This window comes from Emydura macquarii, unplaced genomic scaffold (genome assembly GCF_026122565.2).
Source record: "Emydura macquarii macquarii isolate MOO-44397 ecotype Brisbane River unplaced genomic scaffold, CSIRO-AGI_Emac_v2 contig_2369, whole genome shotgun sequence".
NCBI lineage: Eukaryota > Metazoa > Chordata > Testudines > Chelidae > Emydura > Emydura macquarii.
Genome location: NW_027132506.1, coordinates 842,114 through 861,347, shown reverse-complemented (window position 1 = coordinate 861,347; position 19,234 = coordinate 842,114). Strand labels below are relative to the sequence as shown.

Sequence of the window (19,234 nt, the reverse complement as noted above, 5' to 3'; positions counted from 1 at the left end):
AAATTCATGCTTTCTGAACAGAGCAGATAGGATGTTTGTAAATTTCACTTCACTACCTTCATTGGAGAACAGAGCAGAGGGTCTCAGCAGGGAAATGTATGTGTGCTGTGATCTTTGACTGACAGTGAAACACAAAACAGCGACAGCACTAGTTTTGACAAGATCTTTTAAATAAAGATCAGCTATGGCAAGTCTGAAAACTCTAAACCAGCAGATTGTTGGGCAAACATCTTATCCCCCAGGATTAAACCAGACAGAACTACAGGTCTTTCATAGGATGCAGAACAGGCATCTCTGTAAATATGGGGTATTCCTCACTTATGGCTAGACTTTAGCTATGTGCGAAGATTGGTGCGTAAGCTGCACCACCCCAGAAATAGCCGTCAGAGGCGTTATGATGTAGAATTTCTCTTCGTTTATGGTGATGAGCTATACCAGGATAAGCATCTTTGTACCTGGATAACTGCACCAACACTAGGGGAGTTGTACTGCTTTAACTAGTCCAGTTAAGTTAGAGTAGTAAAATTTTTATATCTAGACAAGCTCTTACTGCAGGGGCTGAATTTTGCAGCCCTTGGTTTTACATTAGCATCTTGCCAGGAGACTGAGGGGTACACTTCATTAGCACCTGCAGTTATGTAAAGATTTTTTTTAACCAAAATTAAATGCACATACCTGTGACATTTGCCTGTGTTTATCTGTCCCCTGATGGAGGAATAGAAATTGTGAGTGTGAGATCACCAGCAAAAAGAAATCCCCTGCAGTAATAGGGAAAGGGGGAGCTTCTGGCTATATTTTAATATTCAATAGGCCTCACTTACACACCTCTGATTTAATTGTCTGAGGCGGCAAGTCAGGACTTGCATCTGGGACTAGCTGGGTGGCGTATCTGGGTTTAAGCTTGCTAGAATAAAGTTAAGTTTGGAGGGGACTGTCGTCCTTGAGGAATTTGGTAAATCCCCTACATACCTGACAGAGGCCTATAGCTCATACAGGTTTATGTGCTAGTTTCAGTACAGGCTCTGGTTGTTCCAGTTCTGCCGGCAGCCTCTTGGATGCAGGGAAGTCCCTGCTGTTTCAGGAAAGCAGCTTTTCACACATCCACGGTTGAGTTTTCTCCTCGGAAACCTGTGTGGAATAATGAAGCTCCTTCTTTGCCTTGGGCTAGTGAGCCATCCAGTCAGCTGTGCGAGACAGATGCCACCAGGCCATAAAAGTAAAGCGTGGTATCGTGGCAGGGGGTCAAGTGCACCTCGTTACCCACTCATCTGCTTAGCAAAAATCGCCGAGAGGTATTTTACTAGTGGTAGAGACACAGTGTTAACAGTATCAATTTGTTTCCTTTCCATAAAGGCCCAGGATCATTTCACAGACTCTCTCTCCTGACTGGTGGAGAGGATGGATAAGACAAAGAAAGAATTGACCAACTCGCTGGGGAGGAGCCCCTATCCTCCTCATCCCAACAGCCAGGCTCAGGTCTTGGACTCCAGCCCGGGAGCCAGCTCATCCCCAACAGAGAGCATCTACCGGGCAACCAACAGGAAATATCCCATGATAAAACAAAAGGGATTTTACTCTGATGTCCTCTATCCAGGAGCCACAACTCTCTTGGGGGTAAGTGCAAAGAGCTTCCTCTTTCTTCATCTTTTCTACTGGACATCCATGAATCAGCCTAGATGTAAGGATCCATGTGAAAAGCAAATCATCTGCAAGGCTTGCTCATGCGGAAAACAGGACTGCAGCATAGAATGACACCCACCAGTCGCAGAACTCCTTGGCTTTCTTGTCCTCCTTTTTTCTCTTGCCCATAATTCCCCCCCTCCCCTTGCTTTTCCTCTGTTCCATCTCTTTACCCACTCTGCTCAAAGCAAGGCAAGGAGTAGGCAATGATGCCATGGCCCCACATCCTGTCGCCCATTCTGCAGCTGTTCCCCTTGCACAGGATTTGACCCTTGCAGAGTAAAGCAGCAATGCTTTGTCTATCACAATTCATGATTTCCTTGAATTACTGGGAGGCCTTGCCCTCAATGCAGTCTCAGTGTTACATGTATTATAATTTTGTTGTGGGAATAGCACAGAACTCCATTGGACTAGCAAACATATGGGGCCAGATCTTCAGCTGGTGGACATAAGCATAGCCCTACTGGCTTCTTTGCTGTTTTGTTTTCTCTAGAGATCTCTGGTTACTTTCAAGCTGCATTGTCTTAGCAGTCCCCTGCCTCTGTGTGTGTGATGCTATGTGCCCTATTTCTTTCTGGAGGATGCCCCCTTTGCCTCTTACAGCCTTTATCCATGATGCTCTGCATTTCAGCTTTTCTCTAACTCTGGTACTTCAGGCCCTCACCAAAGTTTTTTCTTTCTCTCCTTGTACGGCCCTCTCTGTGGATCCCCTTATACCCTCTTTCTCTCTTACCTCGGTCTCTCCCTGATGATCCTCTTCTGTGCTGAATTTGCAGGATGTGTGTGCTGGCCCCAGTGTCTACAAGGATTTACTGAGACAGGCTGATCTTGAGCAGCACACACCAAAAGGTAAATGCACTGAACAGAATAATACCCCTCGTTTTAGGCATGCTGGGAAATGAGGCCTTAAAGGGTAAATGTTGGTTGCACTAGACATGCTAGGAAATTAGTGCTTCAGCTGATTTACCATAGGCAAGTCCCTAATATAGAAGAGCATTGGCAAGTCTCCCATCATTCTGTTCTCAAGGCCAGGGATGATCCCAAGATAGAATCACTTGGGAATGTGGGAGTGAAGTGAACCACTGAGTCAGAAGAATGATCCCATTCATGAGCAAAAAGCGATTTACCAACTGTCAGGGTATATCTGTCCCCTGTGATGTCCACAGAGTATTTGGGTCCATACCTAATCTTAGGAGGCGGCTCTTGTAGCTAGACCTATGGGGTACCCTGGGAAGAATAACAAGATTAATGCTACTCAGCGCCCTGTCGTTCATGGTGCGTTACAGTTGAATACAGGGCACAACCCTCACTCCATGAGCACAGAGGTTACCAAAGGCAGTGGAATGTGCCCAGTACTGCTGTGGGGTGAGGGGTGCAGGATTTGATCAGACACAAATACACCCCTCTTTTGCATGCTGTGGAGTCCAGCTCCACACTCACTGTTTAGTGGAGCTTTGTGCATTGTACAAAGGGATCTGCCAATCCTGTCCCACTTGCAAATGGTGCACATGTGTTGGAGGCTACTGCTCCAGCCACAAGGCTGGAGTACAGTCTGTGGCAAGTAGTCGGCTCCCCTCTAGTGGGTCTCACGCTTGTACTGTTTGTAGTGGGCCAGGGCATCTCCAATCACCCCAGCTTCCCCAAGGAGGGGGTAGGGACCCAGGCCCACCCGCTCCTCCGGGTCCCAGCCCAGGGGCCCTATGAGAAGCAACTATGTACTGCTGGCACCAGGTTTCCAACTGCACGCTCTTCCCCTGGGCTAGTTTTCCCCCTCCTTCAGTCCTCCTGGCTTCTTGAGCCTGGTTCCTTTCTCCTGGCTGCTCCTCTGCACGACACGACACTCCCACTCCTCCAGCTCACACAGTGACTGTTTGGAGCAGAGGGCTTTTATGAAGCACCTGGCTGGTCCTTAATTGGCCTCAGCTGCTCCTAATTGCTCCCTAATGGCTCTTAGTTAGTCAGCAGGGAACAGAGCCCTGAGCATTCTGGGGCTCCCATCCCTCCCTCCACCACTCTCCGACTGCCCTCGCTATATCATAGGTCATAGAGACTAGCTATGAGAGGAAAGGATCTTTTCCTTCTCCAGAGCCTGGCAGACCCCCAAGACACAGTCTGGTTATTTGGGGAGAGATGGAAGCCATATACCACCTTACTGTGCTTTAGATGTGGCATTTATCGTCATGAGTAAGGGAAAATGACTTCATCCACAAGTGAATCTTGACAAGACCGACTCATCCCTCACAAGTGGAGATGAATCTCTATTTATGATGTGCTGCTTATATAATGGGGGAAAAAATCAGGCTGTAAGTATAGATGCTGATGATACACTAAGTATTGACATAAATAACTGATAATGCACAAAGTGCTGCAATGAATAGCTTCATAGATTTCAGTATAGTGGAATGCCACAATGGGAATAATAGCATTTACAGACAATAGATATAAACTAGGGCAGTTCTGTGAAGAAACCAAACCAACATTTGTGCAGGGTTAAAGATATTATTTTCAAACCTCTGTGCTTTCTCGACTCTTCAGTAAGAGCAAATCTTCAAAAATATCATAAACCTGTACATTGATATGGGCAGTTCACAAATTCTGTAAAATATTTGATTAATGATATGAATAAAAAGGAGATTAAATATATGCAGCGGCCTGTTTAGGACTGAGCTCCATTAGTCTAAAGCAGGGGTGTCAAACTCATTTGCTATGGCAGGCCAGATTTGAATTAAATGTATTTCAAGTGGGCCATACATACCATAAATCGAAATACTAGGGACTTTTGGAGCGCTGTGTCTTGTGCACACAGCACTCCACGCACTGCCACCAGAGTACACAGATCTCGTGGCAGCACACAATGCCACAAGATCTCATGGCATCATACTCTCTGGCAGCAGCGCGCGACGCTGCGACATCTCGTGGCAGCATGCGCTGCCGCCGGAGAATATGACACTGCAAGATCTCACGGCAGCGTGCGCTGCCACCAGGGGCCGGACCAAAAAGCTTGGTGGGCCGTATCCAGCCCGCAGGCTGGATGTTTGACACCCCTGGTCTAAATGTTCTTTTCATAAAAAGTGAATGTGTGAGTGGTATTCTGTATTACAGAGACTTTGATCCTGAAATATCAGTGACATCAACATTTTTGCCTTCAGCAGAAGCTGCAGATGCTCTGTGCCTCACAGAATTGGTTTTAAAGGCCCCGATCCCACAAACTGCCCTGCACATTTGCTTTAATGTCTGTAGGGCTCTGTATGGACACCAAGATCCAAGTACACAGAGGAAGTTGCAGGATTGGGTCCAAAGTTATTAACAGCGTTAATCATGTCCCGGTGTCCAATTTAAGACCCCAAATCCAAAGTTTCTCCTTGACCAGTATGAAAGTTTCTCAAGAAGGAGATGAAAAGAGCCCACACTCCCGCAAAGTCCTTTATCTTATTTTTAGCTCTGTAATAGGCTCTCTCCAAGGGGATGATGCTCTTTACATCTTGCAGCCAATTACTTATTTCAGGCAAAACATCAAATTCCCAGCTTTTATTTGCAGCTAATGATGCTATACTTAGTCGTCTAAACATTTTTATTTTATTTATTGGTTATTGAAGATGATTTTCTTTGGGCCAAAGCCTTGGCGATCTTTACTCTTTGTTAAAGCACAATTCCCACTGAAGACAATAGGCCAGAGTCCTGAGATTGTCAGTCAGTTTGTATCCTTAATCAGACAAACTCCTGTTGAAGTGGATGGAAATTTTGCCTGAGTGAGAACTGAGTGGCTGACTCCTTTTGAGGTTTGCCTGAATAAAATATGAATAAGCACTTCAGAATTTACTGGTTATCTGACTTGCTCTCTGTCTAGATTTATATGCCTCTCATCGCCATAGTATCTGAGCGCCTGAGAATTATTAATGGATCTTACCCTCACAACAACCCTGTAGGAAAATATCTTCTCCATTCTACAGATGGTGAGCTGTGTCACTGGGTAGATTAAGTGTCTTGCCCAGGTCTCCTGAGTCCTGATCCAAAGCCCTGTTCACAATCCACATGCTTTATAGTAATTCTTAATGCACGTTATTGCTGTCACTGAGCCCGTAGTGTTATTTTCATATTATATAAGCACAAAAAAACAATAGAAAGCTAGGAAGAAAACAAGTCTGGCTTCCACTCACCAGGACAACTTGACTCGGGGCCTGCTTGACTCCTGCACTCACTCATGTAGTACCATCGCTCTACCTCCTGCAGATTGCCCCCAGGTGCACCCAGGGGGGTGGCATAGTTTGTCTGTGTGTATGGGCATGTGAATGTAGATACATTGTTTTATGAACTTAGGACTTCGCTTGTTTTTTTGGTTGATGTCAGTCACAACATTTGAGACTCCGGAGAACATTGGGTCTTATCTGGACAAACAAGTGATTGGACCAACCACTGAGATCCTGGCCAAGTCAGACTTCCCACTGCAAGCGTTTAAGCCAAAGGTGCAGCTTCCCTTTCAGGGGCTGCCAGGACAGTGCCCTCGGAAGATTGAGATCGAGAGGTAATCATCGGGAAAGGGGACAATGTGATGACTGTTGTATACAAAATAACTATCTAATGGCCACAGAAGTACTGGGTATTGAATTTTGTTTTGAAGATGCTGAGGTGCTATATAGATAATGTTTTGAGAGGGACAGTCTTTTATTGCTTTATCCTTGCCATCTGCACATCTCTGTTGATCCAGGCTGCATAAAGAGATGATCACATGTTGCCAGAACGATTTAAGCTTAGAATGCTCTGTAGATGTTAGAGATGGCAAAGACCACTAAGATCAGCCAGCCCACCTTTGACAATGCAGGAATGATTCCTAATATTGGAATTTTCAAAGTGCTCAGCTTTGGCCTAACTGGGCTTTCACTGGGGTCAATAGTAAAACACCCACTGAAGTCAGTGGGTGCAGTTAGGGCAACCCTGAGCACTTCAGAAAATCCCACCCATAATGTGGTGTTCAGTCTAGTTTTAAAAGTTCCATCAATCTGTTCTGCCTTCTGGGTAGTGTCCAATCATTACTGCATTGGTGCCATATTGAACCAATAGTTAGCGCAGACATCCTTTCCTGTAGCAGACTGAAAGCCAATTGAATAATGACTGTTCATATAGCTTCATTAAGCATAACCATTCAATCCCATTGACTCCTAACTAGGAGAAGACGACTGTATCTCAAACTAGATATTGCTCAGCTCTTAGCCAACGAGGGGATAGATTCCAATCAACTGATGCCCAGACACCAAGACCCTGACAATATGCCAACCATTGAGCAAAAGAGAGATCCTCTCTTTCCCATCTACCTCCCACTACAGGTAAGCGAGAGCCTCAGAACTGTCAACTGCATTACTACTGATGCTGTCGGGACTCACTGAAAATAGCAGGGCACATAACTACTTTTGATTTAGTAAGAAACAGAGATGAAATGTGAATATTTTAGAATAGAAGTCATGGGGGCTGGGGATTCTTTGGGTTCAATCCTGCGCAGTGCTGAGCACCTCCTGCAAGTTAATGAATGCCCACAATTTTCATTAGAGTCAATGGGACTTGAAGGTGCTCAGTGTCTCACAGGACTGTTCCAAAGACAGTTATTTAGGCTTTTTTAATATAATTATTACACAAATTCAGATTTCCTTCTGAATGCAATTGTCGACAGCCCTGGCTGCTTGGGATTTCTCCAGTTGAGAGTCTCCTCCCCGTTTTCTAATACCTAGAAGAAAAGGAGGAGTCTAGATGCCACTCTTGGAAGTAAGTCCTTCATAAGGCAGCACATTGTGATTTCTGCACCTTTGCTGTTTTCCCCCGTTCTATAAAAGTCAGGGAGTGTGTGTTTCTTTTCCCTCTTGTAAATTTCTATGCCATATTATTTTCTTCTTCCCCAAGCGGGGATTCATTTCCATTGCTTACAATGTCTTGCCTCTGTAGATATTTGATGATGAAGAGTATGACTGCCGAACTCCAGATGAGTGGCTCTTGCTGGGCTTGGAGCCAGGATCTCAAGACAGAAAACCAGTTCCCGGAAAAGCACTTTTACCTACAGATGATCTACTGGGACATGGTAAAACATGAATGAGCTATAGTTCAGGTGCTCTACACAGTGACATTGGGCTAATGACATTTACAGGATTGTTGCAGAGGAATGGTTAGCATTTGGAATGGAACATTCCAACTCAGATTAATGTAATGCAGATGAATGAAACAGAAAGATAATTAAATCAAAGTGAGTACTTGGGTAACATTCTCTAGTGGTTAGAGCAGGGGACTAGGAGTCCGAAGAACTGAGATCTGCTCTCAGATTTGCTACATATTCACTGGATCTTGTTTTTAAAAGTGGCCTCTGCTTTTGCATCCACATTTCTGTGCCTGGAAATAATTGCAGGCTAATTTTATAGTACTTAAACATTTACTCCCTGATCGGACCTGCAACTCTGCTAAATACTATGAAACATGCCTGTGTTTATTTGTGGGTGCACAACTGGAGGCCAAGTCGAGGCCCTTCTGTGATTTGGAGCCACTGGGTGTGTGATCCAGTCCTGTTGTTCCAGAGTTCAAAAAATTGGAAGAATACATGGAGCAAGTGTCAGGAAGCAGTTGAATGCATGACTATTTTGCATGGTTGTGCTGGGATACTTTATTTATTTAAAGAAAATCTGCGGCTCAGAGCAACTGAGGTTGACCTCAGGGGATGTATAACAGTGAAGAGGAATGACTTCAGCCCAGTTATTTTGATTGGGAAATCTCACCTGCCACACTACCTTGTGAGAATCAACTAAACCCTTTTTAGAACATAAGAGCCTAAGAATGGCTATATTCACTCAGACCAATGGTCTGTCCAGCCCACTATCCTATCTTCCGTTGGCTGGTGCCAAATGCTTCAGAGGGAATGAATAGAACAGGGCAATTTATCGAGTGATCCATCACATGTCATCCAGTTCCAGCTCCCAGCACTCAAAGGCTTAGGACACCCAGAACATGGGGTTGCATCCTTGTCCATCTTGGCTAATAGCCATTGATGGACCTATCCTCCATGAGCTTATCTAATTCTTTTTTTAACTCAGTTATACTTTTGGCCTTCAAAACATCCCCTGGCAATGAGTTCCATAGGTTGACTGTGTTTTGTTTGAAGAAGTACTTCCTTATGTTTGCTTTAAACCTACTGCCTATTAATTTAATTGGGTGGCCCCGATTTCATTGTTCATGTGTTATATGAAGGGAAAAATAACACTTCTTTATTCACTGTCTCCACACCCTTCATGATTTTATAACCTCTATCATATCTCCCTTATTGTCTCTTTTCTAAAGTGAACAATCCAGTCTTTTTAATCTCTCCTCACATGGAGGCTGTTCCATACCCCTAATCATTTTTGTTTCCATTTGCTATGTTTCTTCCCATTCCAATATATCTTTTTTGAGATGGGGTGACAGGAACTGCATGCAGTATTCAAACTGTGGGCAAACCATGGCTTTATATAGTGGCATTATGATATTTTATGTCTTCTTATCTATTCCTTTCCTAATGGTTCCTAACATTGTTCGCTTTTTTGACTGTCACTGCACATTGAAAAGATGTTTTCAGAGAACTATCCAATTCACAATGACACCAAAATCTTTTTTGAGTGGTAACAGCTCATTTAGACCCCATCATTTTGTATAGTTGGGATTATGTTTTCCAATATGCATTACTTTGAATTTATCAATGCAGTATTTCATTTGTCATTCTGTTGTCCGATCACCCAGTTTTGTGAGATCCCTTTGTAATACCTCTCAGTTCAGCTTTGGATTTAACTGTCTTGAGTAATTTTGTTTCATCTGCAAACTTTGCAACCTCACTGTTAAACCCCTCTTTCCAGATAATTGAACAGCACTGGTCCCAGTACAAACCCCTGGGGCCTCCCTGCTATTTACCTCTTTTCACTGTGAAAACTGACCATTTATTCCTACCCTTTGTTTTCTATTTACTGATGCATGAGAGGACCTTCCCTCTTATCCAGAGCTTTTGGTGAGGGACCTTGACAAAGACTTTCTGAAAGCCCAAGAACACGACATCCGCTAATCTTACTGAACACCCTTGTCCACGTTTGTTGACCCCCTTCAAGAATTTTAATGGATTGGTGAGACATAATTTCCCTTCACTAAAGCATGTTGTCTCTTCACCAATATATCATTTTCCTCTGTGCGTCTGATAATTCTGTTCTTTACTATAGTTTCAACCAGTTTGCCTGGTACTGAAGTTACGCTTACAGGCCTGTAATTGCCAGGATTGTCTCTGGAGCCTTTTTTAAAAATCAGCATTACATTATCTATCCTCCAGTTAGAGGCTGGTACAGTGGCTGATCTAAGCGATAGGTGATATACCACAGTTAGTAGTTCTGCATTTTCATATTTGAGTTCCTTCAGAACTCTTGGCTGAATACCATCTAGTCCTGGTGACTTATTACTGTTTAATTTACCAATTTGTTCCAAAACCTCCTCTACTGATACCTCAGCCTGGGACAGTTACTCAGACTTGTTACCTAAAAAGAGTGGCTTAGGTGTGGGAATCTCCCTCACATCCTCTGCAGTGAAGACAGATGCAAATACTTCATTTAGCTTCTCCTCAATGGCCTTGTCTTCCTCAAGTGTTCCTTTAGTACTGATGACTTGTCAGGCTTCCTTCTTCTGATGCACTTTAAAAAAGTTGCTATTAGTTTGTGTCTTTTGTTAGTTGTTCTTCAAATTCTTTTTCGGCCTGCCTAATTATACTCTGATGCTTGACTTGCCAGAGTTAATGTTCTTTTCAGTTAATGTTCCTTTCTATTTTCCTCAGTAGGTTTTGACTTTCAATTTTTAAAAGATGTATTTTTGTCTCTAACTTCCTCTTTTACTCTGTTGTTTAGCCATGGTGATTTTGTTGTTGTTGTCTTACTGGGTTTTTTTTTTTAATTAGTGGTATACATATAGTTTGAGCCTCTATAATGGTGTTTTTAACAAGTTTCCATGCAGTTTGCAGGTATTTCACTCTTGTGACTTGTAATGATTATATCTCCATCAGAGGATCCCAAAAGTCACGACTTGATCTATAAGTGGGTTAGTGTTGGCATCCTGGATTATGACAAGAAGACAAAACTCTACTTGGTACATAAGACAAACGAGAGGGGCATGGTGCGGGATGAAGAAGGGAGGCCTATCCTAAATGGAGGAGTAACTCCAGAAGGTGTGTTCTGACTAGGGGCCATAAAGGGATGGGAGGCATTCATTTACCCCCGTATGCTTTCTTTTTCACCACAAGGGACCTGCATTGTGATAATACTTTCCCCCTCTCCGTCCCCACCCTGAGGAGGTCTAAACATCATTCTTCCTGGAACTATGCCATTCAGGGGGTAATGTCGGTAATTTAAGGATATTTGAAGTTCCCACCATTTGCAGGGGTTGATGATGCCACCACTTCACTACTGGAATCCCCTGCCAACTGAGACCTAAACTCTGATCCCTCATTTGACAGCCTCTTGTACTGCCAGTACCCCATCAGCGTGACCATGGTTATATATTCAGTCTATTGGCTATAGTAAATAGGGAATCTGATTTCTGCAGTAGTGGATTTCTACATGAAGGGCCCCAGTGTGTTTTATTCATGTCTTCCCTTTTTCCCCTCAGGGAGAACCCCTCTTATGCCATGTCAGTACTGGGTGCCACGAGTCCATCTGCTCTTTCTTGCGGAAGACCCCCGTGTGTTTGCTCAGCGAGTGGTTTCTGCCAATAACCTGCGTAAGAAAACGCAGGCATTGTTGCGGTACAATCTGTATGTGGACTGCATGCCTGTGGATGGGCTGAGGAGGGTTGATGAGAAGAGCCTGGATAGAATGAAGAAGCTGGCAATGAGCACTTCACACCTGAGAAAGGAGACACGGTGAGTATCCCATTGATTCTTCCCTGGGGACTAGAACAGGCTCACTGAAAGACTAAGATCATGGCTGTGCTTTCAATGTACTGGACTGTATGTCTGCATAGTGGTACAGTATAGGGTAATCTAATGCTCAGAGATGGAAACTTTCATAGGGACTGCACACTTTGTTACAGAGACTGGAAACAGCTTCCAGAGCACAGATTGTCAGTGGTTTCTAAATTAATCTATGGACCACCAACTCTCTGAACAGTGCTTCTTGGTGGTCAGCAGAGAGCTGTCCAATTATCTGATGCCAGCTGTCTTTGTGCCTGGTCATAAAATTAAAAGAAAGTATGCATAGGGATCTTGTGTAATCAAATAGGAAAGGAAAGGAGCAACCTGGTTACAAATCAGGTATGAGGTGCCCATAAGGCAATTTCTTTGCTGAGATACAACCTACGCTAGGGAAAAGTTTGAGAATGCCTGGGCTTGCTGAATCCTCATCTACCAGTGGTAGTGTTGCCTTCAGTTCCTAAGAATGAACGACTGCTTTCACCTCATTCAGAAACGTGGAGGTGTGAAAGGCTGTGTGGTCCAGCAGCCTAGACTGCAGAGTAAGGTTCCTGTTTATGAACCGAGATGTAGGCAGAGATAAGTGCTCTGTGCTTGAAGTGAAAGAAAATAACATGAGAGAATAATGATAGCTGGAGTTCAGGATCAGGAAAACCAGGACTTTCATACGTTCAGTAATATTCTGAGGGGAAGTTTGGAAGATTGCACATATACCCCCAAGCATTCCTAGCATTCACAACAGCTTTCTTCAGTTCTCTAAATTGTCTGTCTTCCTCCTTTGTAGCTCTGGTTCATACCTTATTTCCCTGCCACTTTCTTCTGTAGCAGCAATTCAGATATGATGATCCTAATCAGCTGCTAGTCAGTTTCACTTTGCTGCAATCAGTGCAAGCAGAACAGAGTGGTAAAGAGACAGCTTAGCAACTGGAGGGCAAGGAGGAGAGAGAAAAAGGAGTGCTAGTTCTGGCTTGGAATCTGGTCCTCCTTCACACTCACACTCACATCCCACCCAGCTGGCTGAGGCACCTTTGCAATTTCACTATTTTGTCCTGTCATCCCACATAACTCGACCAATGAACCTCAAACCTGCAGCATCATCTGCTGTTCCATTCCTGGACCTCCATATAGCTCTGCTAATGTAATTCAGATCTTTTCAAGCTAAGTGTAAGTGAACCCAGGAGAAATAAATTGATGGTAAGATCTTTGAAGATTCATGCAGATCTGAGGGGTCACTATTAATTCGTTTTATAATCATAATCAGTGTATTGAACTGTCTGCAATGCCTGGAAAAGGAGGTGAGCCTAGACTATGAACGCACCATGAACAAGATCGTCTTTGACGGAGTTGTCACATCCAAGCCCCAGACATTTTCCTACATCACTCTGCCAGAGAAAGAGGAGGAGAAGGTGCCAGAGAGAGGTACAGGATCTGGTTGAGAAAGTTGGACTCCAATTGGGTTTCAAGGATCCTTCTGTGAAATGATTGCTTCCTTATTGTGGGAGACTTTCAGACACACATTGGTTAAGATTTATAATGCAAGAGTATATACAAGGTGGTAGGTTTACCAGTTATTCTGGGGGACCAACAGACAGCCGAATCAGAGGCATGCGTGGAGAACTCATTTACATTAGTGGGTTAGGCTATGATTCTTGGAAACTGGCCATGGAAATTCTTGACCTTAGTGCTTTGGGTGGGATTGCCCAAACTGAGGCTTTCCAGGGAGAGTCCAGCTTTATTAACAGTGGCTGCAACTGGGAGCAAACAGTGGAGATTTGAAGGTGATGTTTGGAAGCGAGGAGGCCTTTCCTCTTCATTCATGTGCAGGATCTTGATTTCTTCTTTGTGGCAGCCTCTGCGTAGTCCCATTGTGGGACCACTCATGCCATACCAAAAAGAACCTCATGATGGAGGCCCTATGAGCCAGACCATCAGATCTGTCCTGGGGTCAAGGTTCCATTTCTGTGTGGGGAAAGAGCAGATCTTTGTCAGTTTTGAAGTCCCCTAAAGTGAGGAAGTGGAACCTTTGGTGCCAAGACCAGCACTTTCATCCAGCTTCTAATAGGTAGAACACTTGGTGTCTGTTGGGACTACTTATGTACATAAGGACTACTCACATGAGTAAAGTGGTGTGGGATCGTGGCAGATGTTGGTCAAAACCTAAAAACGTACTGCAAATGCTCTTCCTATTAAAATGATGCTCTCTCTTTTTGCTGGCAGGGCTGGTCCAGATCCCAGACTATCCATTTGATGAGCAACGGGCATCTTTTATTTTTGTCTCACTCCTAACCAGGCCAGAAGTCATCCTCGCCTTATCACAGGTGCGGGATGAGTGCAACAAAGCTGCAGCCATGTCTCTGTTTCATTCAACCTTGTCTAAGTATGGCCGGCTAGAGGAGTTTGAACAGATCCAGACGCAGACCTTTACCCAGGTAAGAGAGGGCAGGGAGAGAATATATGCTTAAGGGGAGGGGAGATACTGAATGTTCAACAGGACTCTTAGCATATACCAACCAGGCCAGGCCAGACAGATCTTAGTAATTGGTGATTTATTGCAACTGGCCAAAGCTTTTCTAGAAAATATGGGGCAAAATCTGCATCATAAAAGCTCATACAAGCACCCACAGATTTCCAATTTTGTTATTATTCCTTCTCCCCTTATTGCGACAATGAACTAGAGCTTTGATTCCACTAAAAATACTGATTTTTTTTTAAGATCCTCTCTCTCTAACCAAACGGATAATGAAAAAATATAATTTCTCTGAGTTCTTATGTGTTTAATTAGATTTTTTAATTTAGTGAAAAAGCTTTGCTTACTAACAACAACAAATAGAGTGAAACAATAAAACCTTATAAATCTCTTTATCTTTCATCAGAGGATTTTCATACACTGTATACAAGGCTGCTTAATCCTCATTTTACAAAGTTGAGAAGACTTGGACAAGGCCACCCAGTCTGGGTTATAGACCAACCAGCAGAAGAGAGAGTGTCATTTTAATAGGCAGAGTGTATATAAGAACCCAACTCTTCTGACCCTCAGTCCTGTATTCCAACAATGAGAAAATGCTTTCTTTCATTGTACTGTTGAAATTTGATTTCTACACACACATAGCAGAAGTCCATATAACAAGTTTGACTCTTAGTAGCATTTTAATAAATCAAAGCACTGCAGGAGTCTGCTACCCTTAGCTCCTTCCCATCACTTTAATCAGTTCCAACAGAAGGCAAATTTGCATCCTTCGTTTCTCACTCATATTATACAGAGTTTTATGGCGGACCTCTGTGATATGCAGTTTTTGATACTGTTCTGTAGGAAACTAGGGAGTGGTAAATAATGAAGAGGACTGATCCAAAGCAATCTGGATCGCTTGGTAAACTGGGCACAAACAAAGAATGTGTTTTAATATGGCCAGATTTAAAGTCATGCATATCGGAACAAGGACTAAGCCATATTTACAAGATGGGGGGACTCTGTCCTTGGTAAGTTGTGATGGATGCTCCATCGCTGGATGTTTTTCTAAAAGACATACTCTAGTTCAAACAGGAATTGTTTTAGGAAAGTTCTGTGCCTTGTGGTATGGAAGATGTCAGACTAGATGATCATGGTGGTCTTTTCTGGCCTAATGTATGAAAACAGGGATAGAAAGCAGAAGTTAGGTGAAAAGGAGAAACACCGCTCTGATGTTTTCTTAACAGAAGGCTTTTTCATGACCCTTTGTTAATAAACTAGTATAATATGTTGGATGTGGATGCCTAAATATGAGGGTTATATTGTTCAACAGAAATGGACTGGAGAGAGCAGGGCTTGTTTCATAGCAGATTGGTATTGGATGGGCTCCAGTGGTCCCTGCCAGTGATCAGTGGTGGCCCTACTGCTTTCCCATCAGTACTCTGAGGAGAACGCATTTCACTGTATGTTTCTTTGTTCTAGGTTCAGATGTTTCTCAAGGACACCTGGATCAATACTCTAAAGATAGCAGTAAAGAGCAGTCTGAGGGAGATTGGTAAAGGGTGGTACAATTTGTATCAGTCCAACTGGGGCGTGTACCAGATGTCCAAGCTACATAAGCTGATGGAGCTCATCAAGTTCAACTTGCAAGACTCTGTGCGTTTCCTGGTCCAGGACTCACTGGTCAGCTTCACTCAGCTTTTGCTGGACGCTTGCTGCAGTGTCCTGAATTGTTCGGAGGATATGGAATGGGGAGAGGACCTCATCAACAGCCCATACAAGTAAGGAGGGGAGAGATGGGCAAGTCAGGCTGGGGGAGAACTGAGGAGCAGGGAAGAGTAGCTATCTCTTTGTATTTGTAATTACCATAGATATGTACAGCCAAACTTTGCATTTGGGTTGGGATTTAATGATGCTTCTTACGATGAAGAGCCACTCAGTTCCATCCCTCCCTCTTGCCATGTCTCCAGCACATACCCTGAAGTCTGGGGTGGATGGCACAGAGTTTGGAGAATCACCAGCTGCCTTATTGGAGGCCAGGATCTGGTTCAATATTTTCAATGCGCTTTACTAATGTTAGCTAATGAATTCTATCAACACTCTGGAGAGGAAAGCAGCTACTACTAGTTCCATTTTTAGAGCCTGGGAAAGTGAATTAGGCCACACAACTGGTCAGTTTCACTGTCGGGATTTAAATACACAGCACAATAGCAGTGTTGTGGGTGACATTCTTTCTACAAACAGCCACATACCATCTCATCTCCTCCCTCTGCAGACCACGAAAGAATCCTCTCTTTGTAGTGGATCTGATTCTGGATAACAGTGGGGTTCACTTCAGTACACCTCTGGAGAACTTTGAGACCTCCCTCGTGACTTTGTTAGACAAGGGAATCCTGGCGACCCACACCATACCACAACTGGAGACGGTGCGTTACTCTGAGGAAATATTTATATGACAAAGACTAAGTGACCTGGAGACCCAGAGTGTATGTCAGCTGGTGAAGATGGAATCATGAAGGGAAGTAGCATGTAGACTAATGGCCTCAAACCTATTTAGGAAAGTTCTTTTGGAGTATATCTTCTTCTCCCTGTTGAGAGGGATATTTATCTTTCCACATCCTTCCATCTTTCCTCTATATTTATCTTTTTATTGGGAGTGGAATAGGATGAATGAAGTAATTCCTGGTGGAATGCGGAAGGATGGACCACATAACCTTCTAGAGGTCCCATCCCTCCAGATGATGATTGTAGACCCATTTTACAGAACAATACACCATGGAGAATGAGTTCTTCATGCTGTAAAACCTGTGCCAATGCTGGAGACCCAGAAGCAACAGGGCTATCCCTGGTTATTTTGATTGACCTCTCCTTTTGCATTCTTCCAGTTTGTGCTAGAGAACATGTTTATCAGAGGCACACCACTGCTGGAGTCGGTGGGTCTGCATGAACCTGCTGTGGAAGAGCTGCGCAACACTATCCGATCTGCCATCCGCAATGCGGTTATCCCTCTCCAAGCTTATGCCAAGCAGTATGAGAGCCAATTAGAACTGAATAACAATGACATCCAGTCCTTTCTAAAGTAAGTCACATCAAGAGGGGACACCACAGATCTGACTTGCGTGTTCTTTAGAAACGTATTACTACAGTACAGCCCCATCTCATGTATCATTGCTTAGGTGTGTGTGTATGTGTTTGCTGTTCCATGCTCTCAAAAGGGTGTGGGAAGCACTTCAGTGGACAGGTACATGGGATTAGCCATACCAAATCGTAACACTGGTGCATCAAATCCACCCTTCAGTAGTGGGAAATAACTGATGCTTTCAGAGGAAGGCAAAAGAGCTACTGGTGCAGTGCTGCACATTGTTGCTAGCAGTGGGAATTCCTATCTGTCCCTGACAACAGTCAAATTCCTTTCTGACCTTCTTGGTCATAAAATTATTGATCCCTTTTGAAAATCCAGTTACTGTGTTTGACCTCCTGCAACTCTGCCTTTTTAGGCTGATCACATGGTGTAGTAAGTAACATTTCCCTTTGTTTCAACCTGACTGTTCCCACTGCTAAAAACCCCATCCACGCCTCACTCATCCTTTTGCCTCAGTTATTTTCACCTTCTTTTCAGGCCTCCTGTCCTCTCCAGTCTTTAAACAAAACTTTAAAATGCACTTCTGCCAGGAATCCCACTTTCCTGCTTCTCCCCAGTAATCTTTCCTCACTCTCCTTTCCTTGAACAGTTGTCCATTAGCTTATTGTGTGTTGCATCTCTATCATAGATTGTAAGCTCTGAAAGGCAGGGAATGTATCTCATGTTATGGTTCTAAAATATGTAAATTCAGAGAAATCTGTGGCTTTTAATAATAAATGCAACTGTCATTAATTTAATCTCCTGATCTTTTGGACAGAGGTCTGATGACATCTATGTGAGTGTGTATATATGGCCTATAAGGATGAGTGTTCTTGTGCACTGTATGGTATGTGTTGGATTGTCTTTGATTATATTTCTGGTTGTAGAGAGTACCACAGCCAGTGCCCCACTGCCCAGGATGTGAGAAACATAGTAAACCTGCACTTGTCTGAAAAGGAGAAGCTGGACAATACTCTGCCAAGCTCCATCGTCATCGGTCCCTTCCATGTCAGCGTGGAAGGTGTAAAGCAAAATCTCTCCAAAAAACGCAAAGCCTTAGCCACCTCTATGTTGGACCTACTGGCTAAGAACTTACACCTCCAGGTAGACAATGTAAGTTTCACAGTTCTATGGCTTGTCTTGCATCTGTCCCTCTACTTTGGGGGACACCACTGTAGAGAATTTGGGATAGCCAGCTTTTTTACTTACTCTTCAGGCTGGCATACTAGAGATTGGTGGCCTGATTTTCAGAGGTGCTATGCACTCACAATTGCCATTAACTCTAATGGGAGTTTTGAGCGCTCAGCTCCTCTGAAAACCAGGACTTAAGTCTCTGATGTAGCCCACTGATTAAAGGTAGTGGCCCCATAGGATTGAAACCCTGTAGACCATTAGAGAAGGCTGCAGCTGTTCCTCTATTCGGTGTGTGCGTTTATGCATTCTTTGTGTCCTCCTGCAGATCTGTGAAGCATTCAAAGCCATCAGCCGGAAAATGTATGAGAAACCAAACAGCATTGAGGAGCTGGCTGAGCTGCGGGAGTGGATGAAGGGAGTCCCTGAACAGCTGAAAGTGCAGGAAGTAAGGCATGCTTTTCTGATCAAAAGGTGGTGCCCAAGAGAGCTAGGGGATAAAAACTTAGGAATAGAGTGGATGGAATCTTGGAGGCGGATCTCCTACTATTTTGACATTTTTTATTATCCAGCTCCAAGTTCCTCCTGGGACAATAGCTCATTCCAGAAGCTGGTTCAGCTTCTTAAATTAATCCTACTTTGAAGAAATCAGATCTGGCCAGTCAGTTCAATTATCTGTTTGTTGCTTCGGAGATCTTGTCTCTGATCCAGGCTGTTATGAGGCTTTGAGAGTTTCTGTGGTGTTCATAAGCTTTGTAGCTACCCCAAGCCCCTTACATCCAGATTTTCAGCTGACATATGAAATTTCATCCCAATGTCATTTATGCAACTGGGCATGTGTGTATAAAACCAGTGTGTCTATGCAAATTGGGCAGTCAGATACTAGCTACCAGACTGGTATGCCATCTTCTGTGCA

The 19,234-nt window shown here is 43.7% G+C and overlaps 1 protein-coding gene across 1 annotated transcript in view; it reads left to right on the top strand.

The window, feature by feature from the left end:
* The first annotated feature begins 1,398 nt into the window (after positions 1 to 1,398).
* Positions 1,399 to 19,234, top strand: part of DNAH1 (dynein axonemal heavy chain 1) — a 103,949-nt gene continuing 86,113 nt past the window's right edge. Inside the window, exons 1-14 of the mRNA XM_067561180.1 lie at positions 1,399 to 1,614; positions 2,457 to 2,529; positions 6,028 to 6,202; positions 6,845 to 7,001; positions 7,612 to 7,744; positions 10,718 to 10,879; positions 11,320 to 11,572; positions 12,882 to 13,039; positions 13,838 to 14,049; positions 15,549 to 15,847; positions 16,342 to 16,492; positions 16,952 to 17,145; positions 18,075 to 18,300; positions 18,647 to 18,766. Of these exons, the coding sequence (XP_067417281.1) occupies positions 1,399 to 1,614; positions 2,457 to 2,529; positions 6,028 to 6,202; positions 6,845 to 7,001; positions 7,612 to 7,744; positions 10,718 to 10,879; positions 11,320 to 11,572; positions 12,882 to 13,039; positions 13,838 to 14,049; positions 15,549 to 15,847; positions 16,342 to 16,492; positions 16,952 to 17,145; positions 18,075 to 18,300; positions 18,647 to 18,766 (2,529 nt within the window). The remainder of the gene's footprint in view (positions 1,615 to 2,456; positions 2,530 to 6,027; positions 6,203 to 6,844; positions 7,002 to 7,611; positions 7,745 to 10,717; positions 10,880 to 11,319; positions 11,573 to 12,881; positions 13,040 to 13,837; positions 14,050 to 15,548; positions 15,848 to 16,341; positions 16,493 to 16,951; positions 17,146 to 18,074; positions 18,301 to 18,646; positions 18,767 to 19,234) is intronic.